This window comes from Geotrypetes seraphini, chromosome 5 (genome assembly GCF_902459505.1).
Source record: "Geotrypetes seraphini chromosome 5, aGeoSer1.1, whole genome shotgun sequence".
Lineage (NCBI taxonomy): Eukaryota > Metazoa > Chordata > Amphibia > Gymnophiona > Dermophiidae > Geotrypetes > Geotrypetes seraphini.
In genome coordinates, this window is record NC_047088.1 from 106,240,212 (window position 1) to 106,263,531 (window position 23,320).

The 23,320-nt window shown below is 45.9% G+C and overlaps 1 protein-coding gene across 1 annotated transcript in view; it reads left to right on the plus strand.

Moving 5' to 3' along the window:
* PRR14 (proline rich 14) overlaps positions 1–23,320 on the plus strand; it is a 220,754-nt gene that overhangs the window by 116,892 nt on the left and 80,542 nt on the right. Inside the window, exon 8 of the mRNA XM_033944931.1 lies at positions 13,089–13,204. Coding sequence (XP_033800822.1) covers positions 13,089–13,204 — 116 coding nt within the window. The remainder of the gene's footprint in view (positions 1–13,088; positions 13,205–23,320) is intronic.

The following is a 23,320-nucleotide window of genomic DNA, read 5'->3' on the forward strand; positions in this document are numbered from 1 at the left end:
ACCGGCACCGTTCTTCTTCCCCCGGTACCGTCTCCATGCGATCTGGCAAATCTCTCTCAAAGACTCGCCACGCAGAACCATCCACACCGCCGTCCCATCCCACGCACCCCGACGTCAGGGACCCGGACCTATGGGAGGAATCCCAACCCGGTACCGATGAGGAGCCTTCCTCATCCGATGAGGAACCTTCCACACTTGATACCGGTTCCAAGCCTGAACAATCCTCGTTCACCAAATTTCTTCGAGAGATGTCAGCGGCTCTCTCTATACCTTTGGAATCTGACTCTAAGAAGTCACAGGCTTTCCTAGATGCCCTAGACTTCGAGCAACCACCCAAAGAATTTCTCAAGTTACCCGTCCACGACATCTTACGGGAAACTTTCTATAAGAATTGGGAAAACCCTCTCACGGTACCGGGCGCCCCTAGAAAACTGGACAGTCTCTACAGGGTCATTCCTATCCCGGGGTTTGACAAACCCCAACTACCCCATGAATCCCTTCTGGTGGAGTCCACTTTGAAGAAAACCCAGGGCTCCAGTGTATATGCTTCCACCCCTCCTGGCAGAGAGGGGAAAACGATGGATAAATTTGGCAAGCGCCTTTATCAAAATGCCATGCTTGCAAACAGAGCCAATAATTACACCTTTCACTTCTCCTTCTACATGAAGCACCTAGTGAATCAACTTTCTTCTCTACAGAAATATCTGCCTGAACGTAAGGTCCCTCTCTTTCAACAACAAATTTCCGGTCTGCTCCAACTCCGAAAATTCATGGTGCGCTCCATCTATGAATCATTTGAGCTGACCTCTCGAGCATCTGCTATGGCTGTTGCCATGAGACGTCTAGCCTGGCTGAGAGTTTCCTACCTCGATATTAACCACCAAGACCGCCTGGCTAACGCACCTTGTCTTGGTGATGAACTTTTTGGAGAGTCCCTGGATTCTACCACCCAGAAACTCTCAGCTCATGAGACGAGGTGGGATACTCTCATCAAACCGAAGAAAAAGACTCCGCCTGCTCGCCCTTACAGACAGCAGTCTTCCTACCAACGTAGGTTCTCCGCCAGACCTCTTCAGCCACTTCCGCAACAACCTCGCCGACCTCGTCAGCAACATCAAACTCAGGCTCGCTCCCAATCTCATCAACCTGCCAAGCCTCTCCCTCAGTCAAAACCTGCTCAGCCCTTTTGACTCCTTTCTCCAGGGCATAGCCAGTCTCTCACCGGCGTTACCTCTTCCTCAACCTATCGGAGGACGCCTGCAACTTTTTCTCAGCCGTTGGGAGGTCATCACATCGGACCAGTGGGTCCTCAACATCATTCGCCACGGCTACTCTCTCAACTTCCAGACTCTTCCACCAGACAATCCTCCCGTAGAGTCTGCTTCTCACTCTTCTCAAACCCTCCTCCTCCTTCAGGAGGTCCACTCCCTCCTTCTTCTCAATGCCATCGAAGAAGTCCCCCAAGACCAAAGGGGTCAGGGATTCTACTCCTGCTACTTCCTGGTACCCAAGAAGACAGGAGACCTCCGTCCCATCCTCGATCTCAGGGACCTCAACAAGTGTTTGGTCAAGGAAAAGTTCAGAATGCTCTCCCTTGCCACGCTTTACCCTCTTCTCTCTCAACACGACTGGCTATGTTCCCTAGACCTCAAAGAGGCCTACACTCACATTCCAATCCATCTGACTTCACGTCGCTACCTCCGATTTCAGATTCAGCACCGCCACTACCAGTACAAAGTGCTACCCTTTGGCCTCGCATCATCGCCCAGGGTGTTCACCAAGTGTCTTATTGTAGTGGCGGCCTTCCTCAGGTCTCACAAACTCCAGGTGTTCCCATACTTGGACGATTGGTTGGTGAAAGCTCCTACGTCTCCACTTGTGCTACAGGCCACTCATCACACCATCTCTTTCCTCCATCTCCTGGGGTTCGAGATCAACTACCCCAAGTCGCATCTGCTTCCCACACAGCGACTTCAGTTCATTGGAGCCGTCCTCGACACCACTCTGATGAGAGCATTTCTCCCCTCAGACCGCCAACGGACTCTGCTCCGCCTCTGCCATCAGGTGCTCCTTTGTCGCTCTATTCCTGCTCGGCAAATGATGGTCCTCTTGGGCCACATGGCCTCGACGGTCCATGTGCTTCTTCTGGCACGCCTCCACCTCAGAACACCTCAATGGACTCTGGCCACCCAATGGTCACAGACCACGGATCCTCTTTCTCATCCCATCTCTGTGACATCGTCTCTTCAGCAATCTCTTCAATGGTGGTTGAACTCCTCAAATCTTTCCAGGGGTCTACTCTTTCATCTGCCCCCTCACTCCATGATCATCACCACGGATGCCTCCCCCTATGCATGGGGAGCTCACATGGGAGATCTTCGCACCCAGGAACTCTGGACCCTTCAGGAACGTCAACATCACATCAATTTCCTGGAACTAAGAGCCATGTTCTATGCTCTCAAAGCCTTCCAGTACCTTCTCTACCCTCAGGTCCTTCTCCTGTGCACAGACAACCAAGTCGCCATGTATTACATAAACAAGCAAGGCGGCACCGGATCTCCCCTCCTCTGTCAGGAGGCCAACCGCATCTGGACCTGGGCCACGGCACACAGTCTCTTCCTCAGGGCTGTCTATATCCAGGGCGAACAGAACTCCCTGGCTGACAATCTCAGCCGCATTCTTCAACCTCACGAGTGGACCCTGGATCCTCCCACGCTCCGCTCCATCTTTGCTCGCTGGGGCACTCCACAGGTGGACCTCTTTGCAGCTCCTCACAACCATCAGCTGCCACAGTTCTGTTCCAGACTCTTTTCCCCTCATCGTCTGACCCCGGATGCTTTCCTGCTCGACTGGACGGATCAGTTCCTCTATGCCTTTCCTCCACTGCCTCTGATGTTGCGGACGTTATCCAAACTCCGCAGGGACAGAGCCACCATGATTCTCATCGCTCCTCGGTGGCCTCGCCAACACTGGTTCTCCCTCCTGCTCCAGCTCAGCTCCAGGGAGCCCATTCCTCTTCCTGTGTTTCCTACTCTACTTACGCAGCAGCATCAGTCTCTACTTCATCCCAATCTGTCCTCCCTCCACCTGACAGCTTGGTTTCTCTCGGGCTGACCTCTCCAGAGAATCTGTCTCAGCCTGTCCGCCGTATTTTGGATGCCTCCAGGAAACCGGCCACCCTCCAATGTTACCATCAGAATTGGACCCGGTTCTCCTGTTGGTGTCTTCTACATCATCACGATCCCACCTCATTGGCGGTGGAAACTGTACTGGACTATTTGCTCTCTCTCTCCGACGCTGGCCTCAAGTCTACCTCAATCAGAGTCCACCTCAGTGCCACCACTGCGTTTCATGAGCCTATCCTCGGAAAACCTCTTACGGCTCATCCCCTGGTTTCCCGGTTCATGAGAGGCCTCTTCAATGTCAAACCACCTCTGAAGCCTCCTCCAGTCGTCTGGGACCTGAATGTGGTTTTATCAGCCCTCATGAAACCTCCGTTTGAGCCTCTTGCCACAACTTCACTCAACTTTCTCACATGGAAGGTGCTTTTCCTCATTGCCATCACCTCTGCCAGGAGGGTTAGTGAGCTGCATGCACTGGTTGCCGACCCACCTTTCACAGTTTTTCACCATGACAAGGTGGTTCTGCGTACCCATCCTAAATTCCTTCCCAAGGTGGTCTCGGACTTCCACCTCAACCAGTCCATTGTGTTGCCTGTCTTTTTCCCTAAGCCCCATTCTCATCCTGGGGAACAGGCGTTGCACACGCTGGACTGTAAGCGTGCCCTTGCATACTACCTTGACCGTACCAGGGCTCACCACTCGTCACCTCAGCTCTTTCTGTCCTTCGACCCTAACCGTCTAGGTTGCCCTGTCTCTAAACGGACGCTTTCCAACTGGCTTGCTGCCTGTATTGCGTTCTGTTATGCTTGGGCCGGTCTCTCACTGGAAGGTGCTGTCACGGCCCACAGGGTCAGAGATATGGCTGCTTCTGCAGCTTTCCTCCGCTCCACGCCCATCGAGGAAATCTGCAAGGCTGCCACTTGGTCCTCAGTTCACACGTTCACTACTCACTACTGTCTGGATGCCTTCTCCAGACGGGATGGACACTTCGGCCAATCTGTGTTACAAAATTTATTTTCCTAATGGCCAACCATCCCTCCTCCCTCTCTGTTAGCTTGGAGGTCACCCATACGTTAAGAATATGCTGCCTGCTTGTCCTGGGATAAAGCACAGTTACTTACCGTAACAGGTGTTATCCAGGGACAGCAGGCAGATATTCTTAGGACCCGCCCTCCTCCCCGGGTTGGCTTCTTAGCTGGCTTATCTTAACTGGGGACCATGCTCTCCTCCGTCGAGCGGGAAGGCACCCGCGCATGCGCGGTGCGGTCAACTAGAACTTTCTAGTTAAAAGTGTCCGTACCGGGATTCCGTCGGTGACGTCACCCATACGTTAAGAATATCTGCCTGCTGTCCCTGGATAACACCTGTTACGGTAAGTAACTGTGCTTTTTCAGGGGTCCTTTTATAAAAAACTAAATAGTATTCTTACAAAATTTGTTTGGCTGGGTAAAATGCCTAGAATTGCCTTAGTATCTTTACAAAAATTAATTATGGAGGGTGGGGTAAATTTTCCAAACTTTTATAGGTATCATCAAGCCTATATTTTACGCCAGGGTATGTATTGGGTCCTCCCAGATCTCATGGAAAACATCTCAGACTGGGTGTATTTAGAATGGCGACTCATGTTTCCTTTACATCTTTCTCATGTTCTCAGTATAAAAATGCCTAGAATATATAAAGAGAATAGAATTTTGATGGATACATGGAAAACATTACGTTATGTCAGTAACTTATCACCTAACTCAATACACAAATCAACAAATCAATCTATTTGGCTAAACTCCAAGATTCAAATTGGCGTTTTTAAAATTGTATGGAAGCATTGGATTATTGCAGGTATAAGAACTTTAAATGATGTTATTTCAAATGGTAAACTGCTTGATATTTCACAGTTGCAACATAAATATGGTTTAAACAAATCACAAAGTTTTAAATGGTTGCAGCTGAAGCAGGCTATTCAGGAGGAGTTCCCTGAATGGAAAAATCTTAGCAATCGATATAGTCTGGAATTCTTATGCTTTCAGGCGGATTTTTTGGGACACCAGGCTGCACAGTGGTATAAATTGATATCTGGATTCATGAATAAAAAACCAAAGACTGGTCTTTAGAGACATTTGGAGCATTGAGATTAAGCATCAAATTTCTGCATTTCAATGGCCACAAATTTGGTCTTGGAGAATGAGATGTACAGTGTCTGCATCTATGAGGCAAACTTGGTTCTTTTTGTTGCATAGAGCATTTTGGACCCCAGTTAGATTACAAAAGTTGGATAGCTCTAAGTCTAATAGATGCTGGCACTGTTATCTGGAAGCAGGGACTCTAGATCATTTAATATATTTTTGTCCCTGTATCATGGCCTTTTGGAAATCAATTTGGTCTCAAGTTAATTATTTATTAGAAAACCATGTAGCTTTATTGTATGATACAATTCTTTATCCCAGGACAAGCAGGCAGCATATTCTTGACTGATGGGTGACGGCACCGACGGAGCCCCGGTATGGACAATTTTAGAGTGATTGCACTCTAAGAACTTAGAAAGTTCTAGCTAGGCCGCCCCGCACGTGCGCGAGTGTCTTCCCGCCCGATGAAGGCGCGCGGTCCCCAGTTTCTTAGTTTCCGCGGAGCTAAGAAGACGCGTGTTTCCAACGGCTGTTGGATATCTCTTTTTTGCCTTCCCGCTCGCGCTTTTTTCTTCGTGAAACTTTTCACGTTTTCTTTTTTTCTTCTTTTCTTGATTAAATTTTAAAAAAAAAACAAAAAACTCTTCTTTTTTTCGACTTTTTTCGGTCGGCCCCGGCAGGGCCTGTTGGCACCATCGAAGCCTCGGGCTTCGATTTTGCTACTGCCGTTTTTCCCTTCATGCCCCCTTCACCGGGTTTTAAAAAGTGTCGGCGATGTGCACACCCTATTTCCTTATCCGACCCGCACAAGTGGTGCCTTCAGTGTTTGGGTCCGGACCATAGGGCTGAGACGTGCACCCGCTGTAGTTCTCTTCAAAAGAGAACTTTGAAGAATTGCCAAATTCAACAGCAGATTCTTTTCGGTGCCGCTATGGAAGTTCCACCGGCATCGACCCCAGCATCGGTAACTTCCTCCAAGTCGGCACCAGTGGTTTCGACACCGCAGGATGCATCTTCGGTGTCGCACCCCACAGGTAAGCCGGCTAAGAAGCCATCCCCTACAGTTCTTGGCCCGCCAGTCGAACATGCAGTGAGCCAAGTCCTGCAGACTGCGCGCCGGCCCCGCAAACGCTCCGCTCCCATAGAAGTGACTGCCTCTTCATCGGCATTGACTTCGCCTGAGCGTCGAGCTGTACCGCAGGTACCGAGCAAGAAAAAAGCGGTACCGGTGCCATCGGGACCGTCTCTGGATGAGCGCATAGTATCCATCCTCCAGGTCCAGCTTAAGGAGCAATTACAACACCTGCTCCCGGCTCTACTGACTCCGAACCTTCCGGTGTCGGTACCTACTGAGCCTCCGGTACCGATCGTCGATCAGCCTATTTTGTCGGCATCGACGTTAACGGCACCGCTTAAATCTGCCTCTTCTATATCTATGCCTATTTTATCGGCAGAGCCACAGTCTCTTCGTCGAGCTGCTCATGCTGTCTCTGATCCGGTACTGCTCTCCGACACCCGTACCGCTTTACAGTCGCCGGGTACGGTGTCGATGCGTTCCGGCAAATCGGTGCGCAAGACCAGGTATACTGAATCCTCTACTCCTCTATCTCAGGGCCGTCTTCCATCGGTACGTGACCCTGATTTATGGGATGACTCCGAGGATCCCCTCGGTACCGAGGAGGATTTTTCATCGGACGAGGCTGACCCATCAGTGCAGGATCCTGCTAGTAAGCCAGAGCACTCTTCCTTCACTAAATTTCTTAGGGAGATGTCAGACACCCTTTCTCTCCCCTTGGAGTCTGATTCTAAGAAGTCTAAAGCATTCCTGGATGCTTTGGACTTTGACTAACCTCCCAAGGAATTTTTAAAATTACCCCTTCATGATATCTTAAGGGAAACTTTTTACAAAAATCTGGAGACTCCTCTCACCATTCCAGGAGCTCCAAGGAAATTGGAATCACTTTATAAAGTGATCCCTATTCCAGGGTTTGACAAACCTCAGCTTCCACACGAATCTTTATTAGTGGAATCGACCCTCAAAAAATCTGCAGGCCCAGTGTGTATGCCTCTGTCCCTCCTGGCAGAGAGGGCAAGGCTATGGACAAATTTGGTAAACGACTTTACCAGAATGCTATGTTGGCCAACCGTTCAGGTAACTATGCATTCCACTTCTCCTTTTACCTGAAACATCTTATCCAGCAGATGGCCACTTTTCAAAAATATATTCCTGACCGCAAGCTTTCTGCTTTTCAGCAATGCACTGCCAGTCTCTTTCAGCTCAGGAAGTTTATGGTCCGTTCCATCTATGACACTTTTGAACTGACCTCCCGAGCTACTGCTATGTCTGTAGCTATGAGACGATTAGCATGGCTTCGCGTCTCAGAACTTGATGTTACCCACCAGGACCGCCTTGCCAATGCTCCCTGCCTGGGTGATGAGCTGTTTGGAGAATCTCTGGATACCACCACTCAGAAGCTTTCGGCTCATGAGACGAGGTGGGATACTTTATTGAAAAACAAAAAGAAACCCCTTCTACTCGTCCTTTTAGGCAGCAGACATCGTATCAACGTCGTTTCTCTGCTCGGCCAATTCAGCCTCATCCTCCTCAGCCTCGGAGACAGCGGCAGCAACAACAACAGGCTCGCCAACAACAGCCGCCTGCCATAAAACCTGTTGCTCAGCCTAAACCGACTCAGCCCTTTTTACTCGCTTCTCCAGGGTAATTGCCAGTCTTCCTCCCTCATGTCCTCTTCCACATCCTATAGGAGGTCAACTAAACATTTTTCTGGCTCGATGGGAGGTAATCACCACTGACCAGTGGGTACTCTCTATCATAGCCCACGGCTACTTCCTCAATTTTCAGACTCCTTCACCGTTAGGCCTGCCAAAAGAGTCTGCTTCCAACAAGTCTCAGTCCCTCCTTCTTGCTCAAGAGATTCAATCCCTCCTTCTCAATGCCATCAAAGAAGTTCCTCAAGATCAGCGAGGTCAGGGATTTTACTCCAGGTACTTTCTAGTTCCCAATAAGACCGGAGACCTCAGACCTATCTTAGATCTCAGAGATCTCAACAAGTGTTTGGTCAAGGAGAAGCTCAAAATGCTCTCTCTTGCCACCCTCTACCCTCTTCTCACTCAGGGCAACTGGCTATGCTCCCTCGATCTAAAAGAGGCCTACACACATATTCCTATCCATCTGACGTCCAGGCAATATCTACGCTTTCTCATCAATCAAAATCATTATAGTACAAGGTGCTACCCTTCGGTCTGGCCTCCTCTCCCAGGGTAGTCACCAAGTGTCTGATTGTGGTAGCAGCCTATCTCCGCTCTCACAATTTTCAAGTCTTCCCTTATTTGGACGACTGGCTGATCAAGTTTCACTCTCCTCAGGCGGTTCTGCTTGCCACCAACCAGACCATTCAATTCCTTCAACTCTTGGGTTTCGAAATCAATTTACCCAAATCACACCTCATTCCAACCCAGCGGCTTCAATTCATTGGAGCCATTCTGGACACTGTTCTGATGAGGGCGTTTCTTCCATCCAACCGCCTTCAGACCATCCTTCATCTCTGTTGGCAGGTGTTTCAACAGATTACCATCTCTGCGAATCACATGATGGTGCTCTTGGGGCACATGGCTTCGACAGTGCATGTCACCCCCTTCGCACGTCTCCACCTGCGTACTCCTCAATGGACCCTAGCAACCCAGTGGTCACAAGCGACGGATCCTTGCTCACAACACATATCTTTGACCTCATCTCTTCGACAGTCGCTTCTTTGGTGGTTGCCATCTTCAAATCAATCCAGAGGTCTACTGTTCCATTTACCTCCTCATCATCTCGTGATCACCACAGACGCATCCCCTTATGCCTGGGGAGCTCACTTGAACGAATTCCAAACTCAGGGGTTTTGGACTGCCCAGGAACAGAAACACCACATCAATTTCCTGGAACTCCGAGCAATGTTTTATGCCCTCAAAGCATTTCAACATCTTCTCTTTCCTCAAGTACTACTCATTTGCACAGACAATCAAGTTGCAATGTACTACATCAACAAACAGGGAGGGACGGGCTCTCGCCTGTTATGTCAGGAAGCCCAATGGATTTGGTCTTGGGCGACAGCTCGTCATTTATTCCTGAAAGCTGTCTACATTCAAGGGGAACAGAATTCCTTAGCAGACAATCTCAGCAGAATTCTCCAACCTCACGAATGGACTCTCGACTCTTTAACTCTCCAGTCCATTTTCTCCTCAAGTGGACCTTTTTGCAGCTCCTCACAATCATCAACTGCCCCTGTTTTGCTCCAGACTCTACTCCCCTCACAGTCTGGCACCCGATGCATTCCTCCTGGATTGGACCAATCTCTTCCTATATGCATTTCCCCCTCTACCGCTCATGCTGCGAACATTGTTGAAACTCAGGAGGGAACAAGCCACCATGATTCTCATCGCTCCACGGTGGCCCAGACAACATTGGTTCTCCCTTCTACTTCAACTCGGTTCCAGGGAACCCATACTTCTTCAACTGTTTCCTTCTCTGCTTACTCAGCATCAACAGTCCCTACTACATCCCAACTTACAGTCTCTGCACCTGACAGCTTGGTATCTCTCGGGCTGACTTCGGCTCACTCACTCCTTTCTCAGCCTGTCCGTTCTATCATTGATGCCTCCAGGAAACCGGCCACCCTTCAGTGTTATCAACAGAAATGGTCTCGGTTTTCTTCCTGGTGCCTCTTACATCACCATAATCCCATGTCTCTAGCAGTGGGACTGGTGTTGGACTATCTTCTTTCCTTGTCTGACTCTGGTCTCAAATCTACTTCTATCAGAGTTCATCTCAGTGCCATTGCTGCCTTTCATGAGCCAATTCATGGAAAACCCCTCTCGGCTCATCCTTTGGTTTCCAGGTTCATGAGGGGCCTTTTCAATGTGAAACCACCTCTCAGGCCCCCTCCTGTGGTCTGGGATCTCAATGTAGTTCTTTCTGCTTTAATGAAGCCTCCTTTTGAACCTTTGGCCACAGCACATTTCAAATTTCTCACTTGGAAAGTGATCTTCCTTATAGCTCTCACCTCTGCCAGGAGGGTCAGTGAGTTGCATGCACTAGTGGCCGATCCACCTTTCACTGTTTTTCACCATGATAAGGTGGTTTTGCGTGCACACCCTAAGTTTCTCCCTAAGGTTGTGTCTGACTTTCACCTTAACCAGTCCATTGTCCTACCTGTTTTTTTCCCGAAGCCTCATTCCCATCCAGGAGAACAGGCTTTACATACTTTGGACTGTAAACGTGCTTTGGCTTACTATCTCGACCGCACTAAGCCTCACAGATCATCTCCTCAACTTTTTTTGTCCTTTGATCCTAACAAGTTGGGTCATCCTGTATCTAAACGCACTCTATCCAAGTGGCTTGCTGCTTGCGTTTCATTCTGTTATGCTCAGTCGGGCCTGACACTGGAAGGTTCTGTCACAGGCCACAAAGTTAGAGCTATGGCAGCTTCTATAGCTTTCCTCCGCTCCACTTCCATTGAGGAAATCTGCAAGGCTGCTACTTGGTCCTCAGTTCATACCTTTACATCTCACTATTGTCTGGATGCATTCTCCAGATGGGATGGATACTTTGGCCAATCTGTTTTGCAAAATTTATTTTCCTAATGGCCAACCTTCCCTCCATCCCTCTTTTTGTTAGCTTGGAGGTCACCCATCAGTCAAGAATATGCTGCCTGCTTGTCCTGGGATAAAGCACAGTTACTTACCGTAACAGGTGTTATCCAGGGACAGCAGGCAGATATTCTTGCATCCCTCCCACCTCCCCGGGTTGGCTTCTTAGCTGGCTTATACTAACTGGGGACCGCGCGCCTTCGTCGGGCGGGAAGGCACTAGCGAACGCGCGGTGCGGCCTAGCTAGAACTTTCTAAGTTCTTAGAGTGCAATCACTCTAAAATTATCCGTACCGGGGCTCCGTCGGTGCCGTCACCCATCAGTCAAGAATATCTGCCTGCTGTCCCTGGATAACACCTGTTACGGTAAGTAACTGTGCTATTTGGGACATCCATGAGAATAAAAAGTCAAATTTCATCTAGTAATAATAAACTTTTAATAATGACAGGAGTTGCCATTCAACATATCACCAGAAATTGGAAAAATTACACCAGACTCAATTACACTTTCTGGTAGAATTCGTTATGTCATATATACAAAATGGTAAGAATAATTGCTATACAAAAAGGGAATTATAATAATTTAAAAAAGATTTGGGGGCCATTGATAACATATTGTAATGATTAGACACCTTTTTACACTAAAAGTATAATTATAATTATGGGAAAGGGGGGATATATAGCTATATTATTGGTTTAGGTTCTGCTTGGTTATTCAGCAAACTGGAGTAGCAAGAGGGGCATGCTATACTGATGTACAAGTTTGATCTCAGTCTCCACCTGCTGGTAGCAGTGAGGCATGTTACCCATTCGTAAGACTATACCAGTCTACAACCTAACAGAAAGAAAATTAGCAGGTAAGAACCTAATTTCTCCTTATGCTGTTCTCTGCCTCCATCTGCTGATAGAGGAACATAATGCATGTATCTGGATTGCTATGGCTGGATTCAGCAAAATATAATTTCCAGGTAAGCAATTAGTCCTCGAAAAACATTACAGTGTATCTTCTATGTTCATATGACATTGGTGTATGTTTCCACTGTTTGAAGAGCCAGACAAAAACAGTGTAGGGAAAGATGTGTTGGACACATGCACCTTTGCCTTCTGAACAGAACCTATGTGTACACATTGTGAGATGTGGGGATGCATGAATTCTGTATGTGCGTAAGTCGATGGTGTGTTTATACAAATGAGCAGATATGAATGTCTGAGAGTGAGTGAGTGGGTGGGGTGAATGCTGTTTGTGTGAATATTCTATGTCCTCATGTCTTTCTCCCTTCCTCTCCCACACCAGCTGTCACATTGTTTTCTTCATCATTCAACTCTTTCCTCATCCTATTCTTCCAATTCCCCATTTCATGCTGTTGCTGCTTCTCTTTTTTTTTAATATTTTTTTATTCTTTTTTTAAATTCTTACATCAAGTAAAATACATGTAATACATTCAATTATGAAAAAACACTTGAAATTATTATTAAATGTTCTTACAATGTGAATTAAATAAACCCTTTATCAGAATTTTATATCATATTAATATTACAATAGTTTTCCCTCCCTACCCCTTCTATATGTTCTATACATGTGTTATTATATCTGATCAATAGAATAATTTGTCAATGGTCCCCATATTTTATTAAATTTTTTAATATAACCTTGTTGTAATGCCAATACTTTTTCCATTTTATATATATGACAAATTGAATTCCACCAAAAAGTGTAATTCAATTTAGTGTAATCCTTCCAGTTGCTGCTTCTCTGTTATGACTTCAGGCATAGGAGCCAGGTCTGTGGCTGCTCTGAGTTAGAGTGCCTCTAGTATTAAACTCCTTGACTGGGACCAGGGAAAAATAATTTCCCAATGAATTTGAAAAGTTGGCTCTTATGGCTGCGTGGTCTGACCTTTTATATAATATATGTTCAATGTCTTTTGTGGCTTCATTGTGAGCTATACCACACACTTTCCTAAATGGAAACAGCAATGAGGTAAGTGAGGCCATGTTTCGCTGCCTCTTGGGCCCCTGTGATTCTAGTTCTACTCCAAAAACTGAGACCCAAAGATATGCTATGGTTGACTCCTCTTCCGTGGAACCTTGATTTTAGGATATTGGTTTCCCTTGAGTTTATTGTATTTTCTTGTTGATTTTCAGGAGGAGAGAAACCTTTATATTTATTGATAATTTGTTTTCTCCTCTTTCAGCATATGGATAGCTCCAAAAGTGGAAGTAAAGGGAAAGTTTCTCGTTTTCGAATTCGGAAAAGACCAGCAAAGCAGCTGAGCAACCTAACACCCATGGGGTTACCTAAGCCAGTGAGGTAAGCACATGTGCACACATTGATAGTTCTATTCACACTCTCAAACACTTAAGGGGCATATTCTATAAATGGCGTCCCAATTGTAGGTAGCGGTAGGCGGTCCTAACCCTGTCTAACTAGCCAATCGAGACGCACGTTTTTAAAAAAAAAAAAACCCAAGCCCAAGGCAGGCCACTTACACCGTAGGCATTTGTCATGGTTGAAGGAGACGCATAGGGACGCTTGAGCTTATCCAAGACTAGGCATGATTTTGCCTGGAAGTGGCCTTAGGCGAGCTTAAGCAGCCTTACGCATCTCCCTAGGACCACAATAGACACCTGAAATGTAGGCCAACAAAAAGCTGGTCTACATTTCAAATAGATGCAGCTGCTATGCTGATCGCAGCAAAGAATTCAAGTTTATTAAAAATTTGATATACCACCTTATCATTTATTTCAAGGTGGTTATACATTTTAAAATAGGGTAAAAACAGGTAATACAATTTAACATAACTTTAACAAAATAAACATACACAATTAGACAAAACAATAACATACACGACTGGGCAAACGGGTACGAGTGGAAAAAAAGGGGAGAACTACAATGATTAAAGAAAAGTAAGATATAAAGGTATAAACAAAAGGGTGGGGTTAAAAACAAGTAAGTCAAATACAAGCAGACTCATAAAAGATAAAAAATTTTAAAATCCTTAATAGAACATTTACACTGTGGCGTAAGGGAACTGCCCCCACCTCCGGAAGCATTCCCCGGCAGGAGGAGTGCTCAATTCCTCCTGCTGGAATTTCCTCCCTCCCCCTGAAACCCCCCCAACCCAAAAGTGATAGGCAGGAGGGATGCTCACTCCCTCCTACCAGAACATCCTCCCCAATCTGGCGATCCCCTTAAAGGGGAGACCACCAATATCCTCCGCCCCCCTCACCTTGTGGCTGGAAATCATACACCCATTGGCCGGCAGGTCCACCACTGGAAAATGGTGGATCTGCCCCTTCCTGGTGAATTCTGGGATGCACCGAGGAGGAACCTAAGGCTCTGGCTCAGATGTGTAAGGCCCCTCCCATAGGAGGGGCCTTAGGCATCTGGGCCAACCGCGGTCTCTGGTATAGATGCTGGTTAGAGAATTGGGATGGTTAGTTGGGGTTAACGGACAAACGCGATTCTATATAAGATGCCCATGTGAGATTCTCAAAAGCTGCTTAGGCGGCTGCTGAGACCGGGCGTCTTATGCAGAATCAGGCCCTGAATGTAATTCAGATGTATACACAGATGTAGACTCAGATATATACACTACATACACCTTCATATTCTACTACTATTATTTATCATTTTTCTTTCACTATCAGACATATGTAGTGCTGTACACCCAAAACATGGAAGAGAGAGTCCCTGCTCGAAAAAGCTTACAATCTAGTTAAGACAGACAAAGTGGACAAAAAGGTGTACTCGGTCTCCAATCACTGCTTCTGTCTCACACACTCTCTTGCTTTTGCTCTCTTTTAACTAATGGTGTATTTGTATAGTGCTTTTCACTTTTTCTCTTTTTCAACCTCTTGTAGATATAACAGAGGCATAGGTGTCTGTGCTTGTTTGATGATAGCTGAAAATAGTCACATGTGGCCCTACAAGTTTTCAGTTTTATTTCTTTTATCATTTGCTGGACATTTCAGCTGAAGCTCCAAAGATGAGTGTCTCCTTTTTGCATCTGTGTCTTTTGATTTGCCCAGTTTACAGTTGCTCGTTAAGACAAGTTTTTCCTGTTTAATTTCATTTACATTATTACTGTGAACTGGTACTCAAATTATTGGCTTTTTTATTTGATTTTTTTTCTCCCTCCTTCCTTTCTTATAAAATAATTTCTCTGAGGACAAGCAGGCATCATCTGAGTGATGTCATCCATGCTGGGTTCTGTGAATTATCTCACCCAGATAAGAGAATATATATCTGCTATGTTCAGAAGTCACCTGCTACAGGTGTAAAACTTTGTTTTATTTTTTCCTCCTTTTGATTCACTCGTGATTTATTTTTATCACAGCTTTTGAGAAGAATGTTAGTGGCTCTAAGCAGCTCCCAAGTTGCACTCAAAATTTGTCCATCAGAGATCATCATATTACGAGTGCTGCAAATACTTGGGTGATGTCCATGATATATCTAATAGAAGGATATGATTTAGGATGTTGCCAACAGAAATTCAGGCCTGGCAAGATGGGCTCCTTGCTTGCTTGACCAATAAAAATAAGTCCAAAAGGAACTTGGCGTTTATGATTTAGGAAACAGAGATAATGACAGAAGATAAAGGCCATGCAGTCTATCCAGTTACATAATTATAAACAAACTAATAATAATTAGGTTTTACAATCCTTTGCCTCAGAGATCCTCTGTGCCCATCTCATGCCTTCACCCCTACTGAGAGGCAGATTCTCATATCCACCACCCTTTCTGTAAAGAAATATTTATTTACGTTACTCCTGTGGCTATCCCATTTAACCTTCATCCTGTGGATGTACCTTGTTCTAGAGTTTCCTTTCAATAGAAGGGGGCACTCCTTCTATTCATAAATATTTAAATGTTTCTTTTCTCTTATCTGCCTTCCAAAGTAAAGCCTAGTGAGCCGGTCACAGTTGCACTGGTGACCAGCCTTTACTATAGAGATTGGTAGATTTTTCAGTGCTTTGCTCTGAGGATAGCTATAAGAGTTGAAACAAACTCTCCATTCAAGTCACCTTAAGGTATCAAAGGACTTACCGTATTTGCTGGCGTATAAGACACGCTCCTTCTTTTTTTTTTTTTTTTTAATATTCTTTATTCATTTTTAAAACATATACAATAAATGAAATACATAGTAAATTATTCATTTTACAATATAGACGTCACTTAAAATTTTCAAAAATTCATGCTTATTAATACCCACCCTCCCCTCACCCACCAAAACTTTTCCAACCATTTTTCCAACCTTATTTACCTCCCATCCCTCCCCCCCTCCCTGGATGTGCATATTATCTAATGACAAACCATAACTATAGAGATTCTACAAAGGATGTCAATGGGCCCCAAATTAATTTAAAATTTTCATTATTCCCTAATATAGCAGCATTCATTTTCTCATATTTATATATTAGACATAAACTTGCCCACCAAAATGTAAAGTTGAGGCGATCCCAGTTTTTCCAGTTTCGTGTAATCAGTTGTATAGCTGTACTTGTCTTAATTAAAAAGAGACGTCTTTTATGTTTATCTAGGGAATCTTTAATATGCAAAATAGTACCGCAAATTATTATTTCATAAGTTAAAGGAATCTCAGAATTTAAAATATTAATTTTTCCCCAAATTGATTTCAAAAAAATCAGAATTCTAGGGCAGTAAAACAATAGATGGTCTAACGTTCTTAGGTCAAGATGTGGGGTTTTTTGGGGTTGTGTTTTTTTTTTTTTTTTAGAAAAAAATACTGACGCGCATGTATAGTTCCTCTTCCCGTCAGGCACTGCTCACAGCCCCCTTCCCTCCCAGACTTTTCACCCTGTCCCCCCCTACCTGCCCTGCCGTCCTACCTCCTCTACCGCTGGAATCCCTAGTGGTCCAGAGGTGCAGCGGGTAGGAGCGAGCGTTCCTTACTCCTGGCCCGCTGCTAACCCGGTTAGTTGGTCACTGCTGTGGCTGCCCCGAGTTCTAACTTCTTTGGCTGCTGAACGGTACTGAGCAGGGGCACGCTTTGGCACTGTTGCTTGGTGCTGAGCAGCTTCCTGAATGGCTCCCATGAATTCTCGCTGTCATTAGTAAAGCGGCAGAGGAAAGGCCTCGGTGGGGAAGGCCGCAAAGCAGCCCATTCAGAGTGCTGCCGCCGCCGCTGTTTTTGGAGGCCTTGGAGTTAAGATATGTCATTCTCAGTAGGAGGGTCGGTGGGGTTCTGCTGCATATGGGGATGGGAGGGAGGGATAGAAAGATGCTGCACAAGGGGATTGGTGATAGGAGAGGAAAGATGCTGCACGTGGGGGGGGGAAGTCCTGCCATCAGCAGGCATCACTAGTGTCATGGAGTTGGGGACATTTGGGAGGGGCTTCGGGGGTTGATATTAACTAGGGCTTATTTTGGGGGTAGGGCTTATATTAGGAGCATCTTTAAAAATCATGCTAGGGCTTATTTTCGGGGTACATTATCAGTGACGCAGCAGAGGGAAGGCCCTGGTGGGGAAGGCCACAGAAGCAGTCTGTTCAGAGCACTACCACCGCTGCAAATTTTGGAGGCCTCAGAGCGGAGGTATGTCAGTCTCATGGTGGGAGGGTCGGTGGGGTTCTGCTGCACAGGGGGGATTGGAGGGAGGGATAGAAAGATGCTACACAAGGGGATGGGTGAGAGGGTCTGTGGGGTTCTGCTGCACAGGGAGATAGGAGGGAGTGATAGAAAGATGCTGGCTGGGGGGATGTATGAGAAAGGGGAGGAGAAAGGAAAGAGAAAGAATTGGGGTGGAAGAGAGGAAGGGAGAGATGATTATTGTACATGAAAAAAATAAGACATCCCCGAAATAAACCCTAGTGTGTTTTTGGACCCAATATTAATATATGACACTGTCTTATTTTCAGGGAAACACATTAACTATCTAAAAGTTTTGAGCTGTTTTATCTAGGCCTTCAGTGAGGTAGGTTTTGGGGACATAATGGAAGGGTATATATGTTTTCTTTTTATTAGCTTTGATGTGATTTTAATGCTATAAACTGTTTTGTAATTGAGGAATGGTAGTCAATCAAACTGTAATAAATAAATTGCAGTGCTTCCTGAGACTAATCTGCATTAAAACTCAGCTTCTAATGAGAAATTAAGTAGAAGATAATACTTCCCAATTATTGTACTGCCAGTAATTTCTTAGCCTATAATAGATGGGTCCCTGTAGCAACTACTACAAACACTGTAGCCTAGATTCTATAAAGGGCACGGTTGACAGTGGCCGCCTTAAAAATGACCGACAATTGTGTGTCAATCATGCGTCAGTCCAAAACCTAACTTGGGGAATTAAATCTAGTACTGGGTGGATCCAATGGTAACTAACTTGCTTATATATTACTGATCCCCTCCCTTTATTATTTGAACAAAGTATATTATATGTAAACTATCTCTGAAGTGCTCAGAACCCTCAGGTAGAGAACCCACAAATGGGGCACGCCTCAAAATGCGGACCCCCTTGGTCTATCACTGCACTTCCTCCTACACTAATAAAACTTTTTAATTTATCTTTTATCTTTTTTTTGTTGTGATTATTTTCATTTGTTTAAAGTGCTTAGTGCTCATTCGTGCTTGTAACTTCAATCAGTTTAAATGAACACTAAAAAGTTCATGGCTTGGTGAAGATAGAGAAGGATACTACGATAGAAGGGGGTCCGTGTTTTGAGTTCTCTACCTGAGATTTCTGAGCACTTCTGAGATAGTTTACATATAATATACTTTATACAAATAATAAAGGGAGGGGATCGGTAATATATAAGCAATAATGCATCAGTGCTATTTGTAAAATCGTGCCTTTGGGAAAGTTAGGTGCTTGAAATGTAGTCCAAGGTTTTCAAGGCCTACATTTCCGTCACCTACCTTTCACATAAACTGCACCTACAGAAATGATTACCGCACCTAAAGCCACTTGTGGCATTAGCCACGACTACATTGGCATTAGGCTTTGGCGCCTAGAATTTTTTTAAACCTTTTAAATGGCTTTAAGAACTTAAGAATTGTCATACTGGGACAGACCAAAAGTCCATCAACCTAGTATCCGGTTTCCAACAGTAGCCAACCCAGGTCCCAAGTACCTAGCTAGATCCCAATAGTAAAACAGATTTTATGCTGCTTATCCTAGGAATAAGCAGTGAATTTCCCCAAGCCATGTCAATAATGGCATAAGGACTTCTCTTTTAGGAAATCATCCATACTTTTTCTAAACCCTGCCTAAGCTAACTAATTTCACCACATTCTCCCTCAACAAATTCCAGAGTTTAATTACATGTTGTGTGAAAAAATATTTTCTCCAGTTTGTTTTAAATCTACTACATAGTAGCTTCATCGCATGCCCCCTAATCTTAGTATTTTCGGAAAGAGTAAACAAGTGATTCACATTACTCTTTCCACGTCACTTAGTATTTTATAGACTTCTTATCATATTACCCCTAAGATATCTCTTCTCCAACCTGAAGAGTCCTAGCCACTTTAGCCTTTCCATGTAGGGAAGTCATCCCATCCCTTTTATCATTTTTGTCACCCTTCTCTGCACCTTTTTTAATTCCGCTATATCTTTTTTGAGATACAACGACCAAAATGGCACACAGTATCCGAGGTGCAGCCGTACCATAGAATGATACAAGGACATTATAACTTTTTCATCTTTGTTTTCCATTCCTTTCCTGATAATTCCTAATATTCTATTTGCTTTCTTAGCCACCGCTGCACATTGAGTTGAGGATTTCAACGTATCCGTAACTATGACACCTAGATCCTTTTCCTAGGCAGTGACTCCTAACGTAGAACCCTGCATCACGTAGCTATAGTTCAGGTTCTTTTCCACATGCATCACTTTGCATTTGCTCACATTAAACATCTGCCATTTTGACACCCAGTCTTCCACAAGATCCTCTTGCAAGTTTTCACAATCCTCTCGTGATTTAACAACTTTGAACAATTTTGTGTCATCAGCAAATTTAATTATCTTACTAGTTATTCCCATCTCTAGATCATTGATAAATATGTAAAAAGCAAACAGTCCCAGCACAGATCCATGGGGAACCCTGTTATTTACCCTTCTCCATTTAGAATATTGACCATTTAAATTTACTCTGTTTTCTGTCTTTCAACCAATTCTTAATCCATAATAGGACATTACCTCCTATCTTATGACTTTCTGATTTTCTCCTTTGTCAAACGCGTTTTTGAAAAATCCAAATACACGTTATCCCAGGACAAGCAGGCAGCATATTCTTGACTGATGGGTGACGGCACCGACGGAGCCCCGGTACGGACAATTTTAGAGTGATTGTACTCTAAGAACTTTGAAAGTTCTAGTAGGCCGCACCGCGCATGCGCGAGTGCCTTCCCGCCCGACAGAGGCGCGCGGTCCCCAGTTTCTTAGTTTCCGCGGAGCTAAGAAGACGCGTGTTCCAACTGCTGTTGGAAAATTTTTTCAAATTTTTCTCGCCTTCCCGCTCGCGCGTTATTTTCTTGTCGTGATTTATTCACCTTATCGTTTCTTTCTTTTATTTTTTTTAAAAATAAAAGTCCATTTTTTTTCGACTTTTTTCCGGTCAGCCCCGGCGGGGCCTGTTGGCACCATCGAAGCCTCGGGCTTCGATTTTGCTACGGCCATTTTTCCCTTCATGCCCCCTTCACCGGGTTTTAAGAAGTGTCAGCGGTGTGCACATCCTATTTCCCTTTCCGACCCGCACAAGTGGTGCCTTCAGTGTCTGGGTCCGGACCATAGGGCAGAAACGTGCACCCGCTGCAGTTCTCTCCAAAAGAGAACTCTAAAGAATCGCCAAATTCAACAGCGAATTCTTTTCGGTGCCGCCATGGAAGTTCCCCCGGCATCGACACCGTCATCTTCCTCCAAATCGGCACCGGTGTCTTCGACACCGCAAGATCCATCCTCGGAGTCGCACCCTGTAGATAAGCCGGCTAAGAAGCCATCCCCTACTGTCCTTAGCCCGCCAGTCGAACAAGCAGTGAGCCAAGTCCTGCAGACTGCGCGCCGGCCTCGCAAACGCTCCGCTCCTATTGAAGTCACTGCCTCTTCATCGGCATCGACTTCGCCTGAGCGTCGAGCTGCACCGCAGGTACCGAGCAAGAAAAAAGCGGTACCGGTGCCATCGGGACCGTCTCTGGATGAGAGAATAGCATCCATCCTTCAGGTCCAGCTTAAGGAGCAGTTACAACACTTGCTCCCGGCTCTGCTGACTCCAGTGTCGGTACCTACTGAGCATTCGGTGCCGATCGTCGAACAGCCTGTTTTGTCGGCATCGACGTTGTCGGCACCGCAAAAATCTGTTTCTATGCCTATTCTCTCGGCGGAACCGAAGTCTCTTCGACGTACTGCTTACTCGACTTCGGAGCCGGTGCCGTTCTCTGACACCCGTACTGCTGTACAGTGACCCGGTATGGTGTCCATGAGGTCTGGTAAATCGGTACGCAAAACCAAGCATACCGAACCTTCTACCCCACTTTCTCAGGGCCGTCTGTCATCGGTACGGGATCCTGATTGTGGGATGATTCTGATGACCCCCTCGGTACCGAGGCAGATTATTCCTCGGAGGAGGATGTTACATCGGTGCAGGATCCTGCTGGTAAGCCAGAGCACTCGTCCTTCACCAAGTTTCTTAAGGAGATGTCGGACACCCTTTCCATCCCTCTAGAGTCTGACTCTAAAAAAAATCCAAAGCATTTCTTGATGCTTTGGATTTTGACCAGCCTCCGAAAGAATTTTTAAAGTTACACCTCCATGACATCTTGAGGGAAACTTTTTACAAAAATTTAGAAACTCCTCTCACCGTTCCAGGAGCCCCTAGGAAGCTGGAATCGCTTTACAAGGTGATTCCTATTCCAAGGTTTGACAAACCCCAGCTGCCCCATGAATCTCTGCTGGTGGAGTCCACCCTCAAAAAATCGGCAGGCTCTAGTGTATATGCCTCTGTCCCTCCTGGCAGAGAGGGCAAGGCCATGGATAGATTTGGTAAAAGACTTTACCAAAATGCAATGCTGGCCAACCGTTCAGGTAATTATGCGTTTCACTTCTCTTTTTACCTGAAACATTTGATTCAGCAAGTCTCTTCTTTTCAAAAGTATCTTCCTGACCGAAAGCTTCCTGCATTCCAACAATGCACTTCCAGTCTCCTACAACTCAGGTAGTTCATGGTCCGGTCCATCTATGATACTTTTGAACTCACATCCCGAGCCACGGCTATGTCTGTAGCGATGAGACGATTGGCATGGCTCCGAGTCTCCGACCTTGATGTGAACCACCAGGACCGCCTTGCCAATGCTCCCTGCCTGGGTGATGAGCTCTTTGGAGAATCTATGGATACCACCACTCAAAAGCTCTCTGCCCATGAGACAAGCTGAAAAATAAAAAGAAGCCTCCTCCTCCTCGTCCATTTAGACAGCAGCCATCATATCAGAGGCGGTTTTCTGCTCGGCCAGTTCAGCCTCAACCTCCACAACCTCGGAGGCAGCGGCAACAGCACCAACAAGCACGTCAGCAACAGCCGCCTACCATAAAGCCTGTCACTCAGACTAAGCCGACTCAGCCCTTTTGACTCCCTTCTCCTGGGCATTGCCCGTCTCCCTCCCTCCTGTCCTCTTCCACAGCCCATAGGAGGTCGATTAACCATTTTTCACTCTCGATGGGAGGTAATCACCACCGACCAGTGGGTGCTCTCGATCATAGCCCATGGCTACTCCCTCAATTTTCAGACTCCCCCGCCGTTAGGCCTGCCAAAAGAGTCTGCTTCCAACGAGTCTCAGTCCCTCCTTCTCGCTCAAGAGGTTCAATCCCTCCTTCTTCTCAATGCCATCGAAGAAGTTCCTCAAGATCAGCGAGGTCAGGGTTTTTTCTCCCGGTACTTTCTAGTTCCCAAAAAGACCGGAGACCTCAGACCCATCTTAGATCTCAGAGATCTCAACAAATGTTTGGTCAAGGAGAAGTTCAAAATGCTCTCTCTTGCCACCCTCTACCCTCTTCTCGCTCAGGGCGACTGGCTATGCTCCCTCGATCTCAAAGAGGCTTACACACATATTCCTATCCATCTGACGTCCAGGCAATATCTACGCTTTCTCATCAATCAACATCATTATCAGTACAAAGTGCTACCCTTCGGCCTGGCCTCCTCTCCCAGGGTATTCACCAAATGTCTGATTGTGGTAGCGGCCTATCTCCGCTCTCACAACTTTCAAGTCTTCCCTTATCTGGACGACTGGTTGATCAAAGCTCATTCCCTTCAGGCGGTTCTGCTTGCCACCAATCAGACCATTCACTTCCTTCGACTATTAGGGTTCGAAATCAATCTACCCAAGTCTCACCTCATTCCGACCCAGCGACTTCAATTTATTGGAGCCGTTCTGGACACTGTTCTGATGAGGGCGTTTCTTCCAACCGCCTTCACG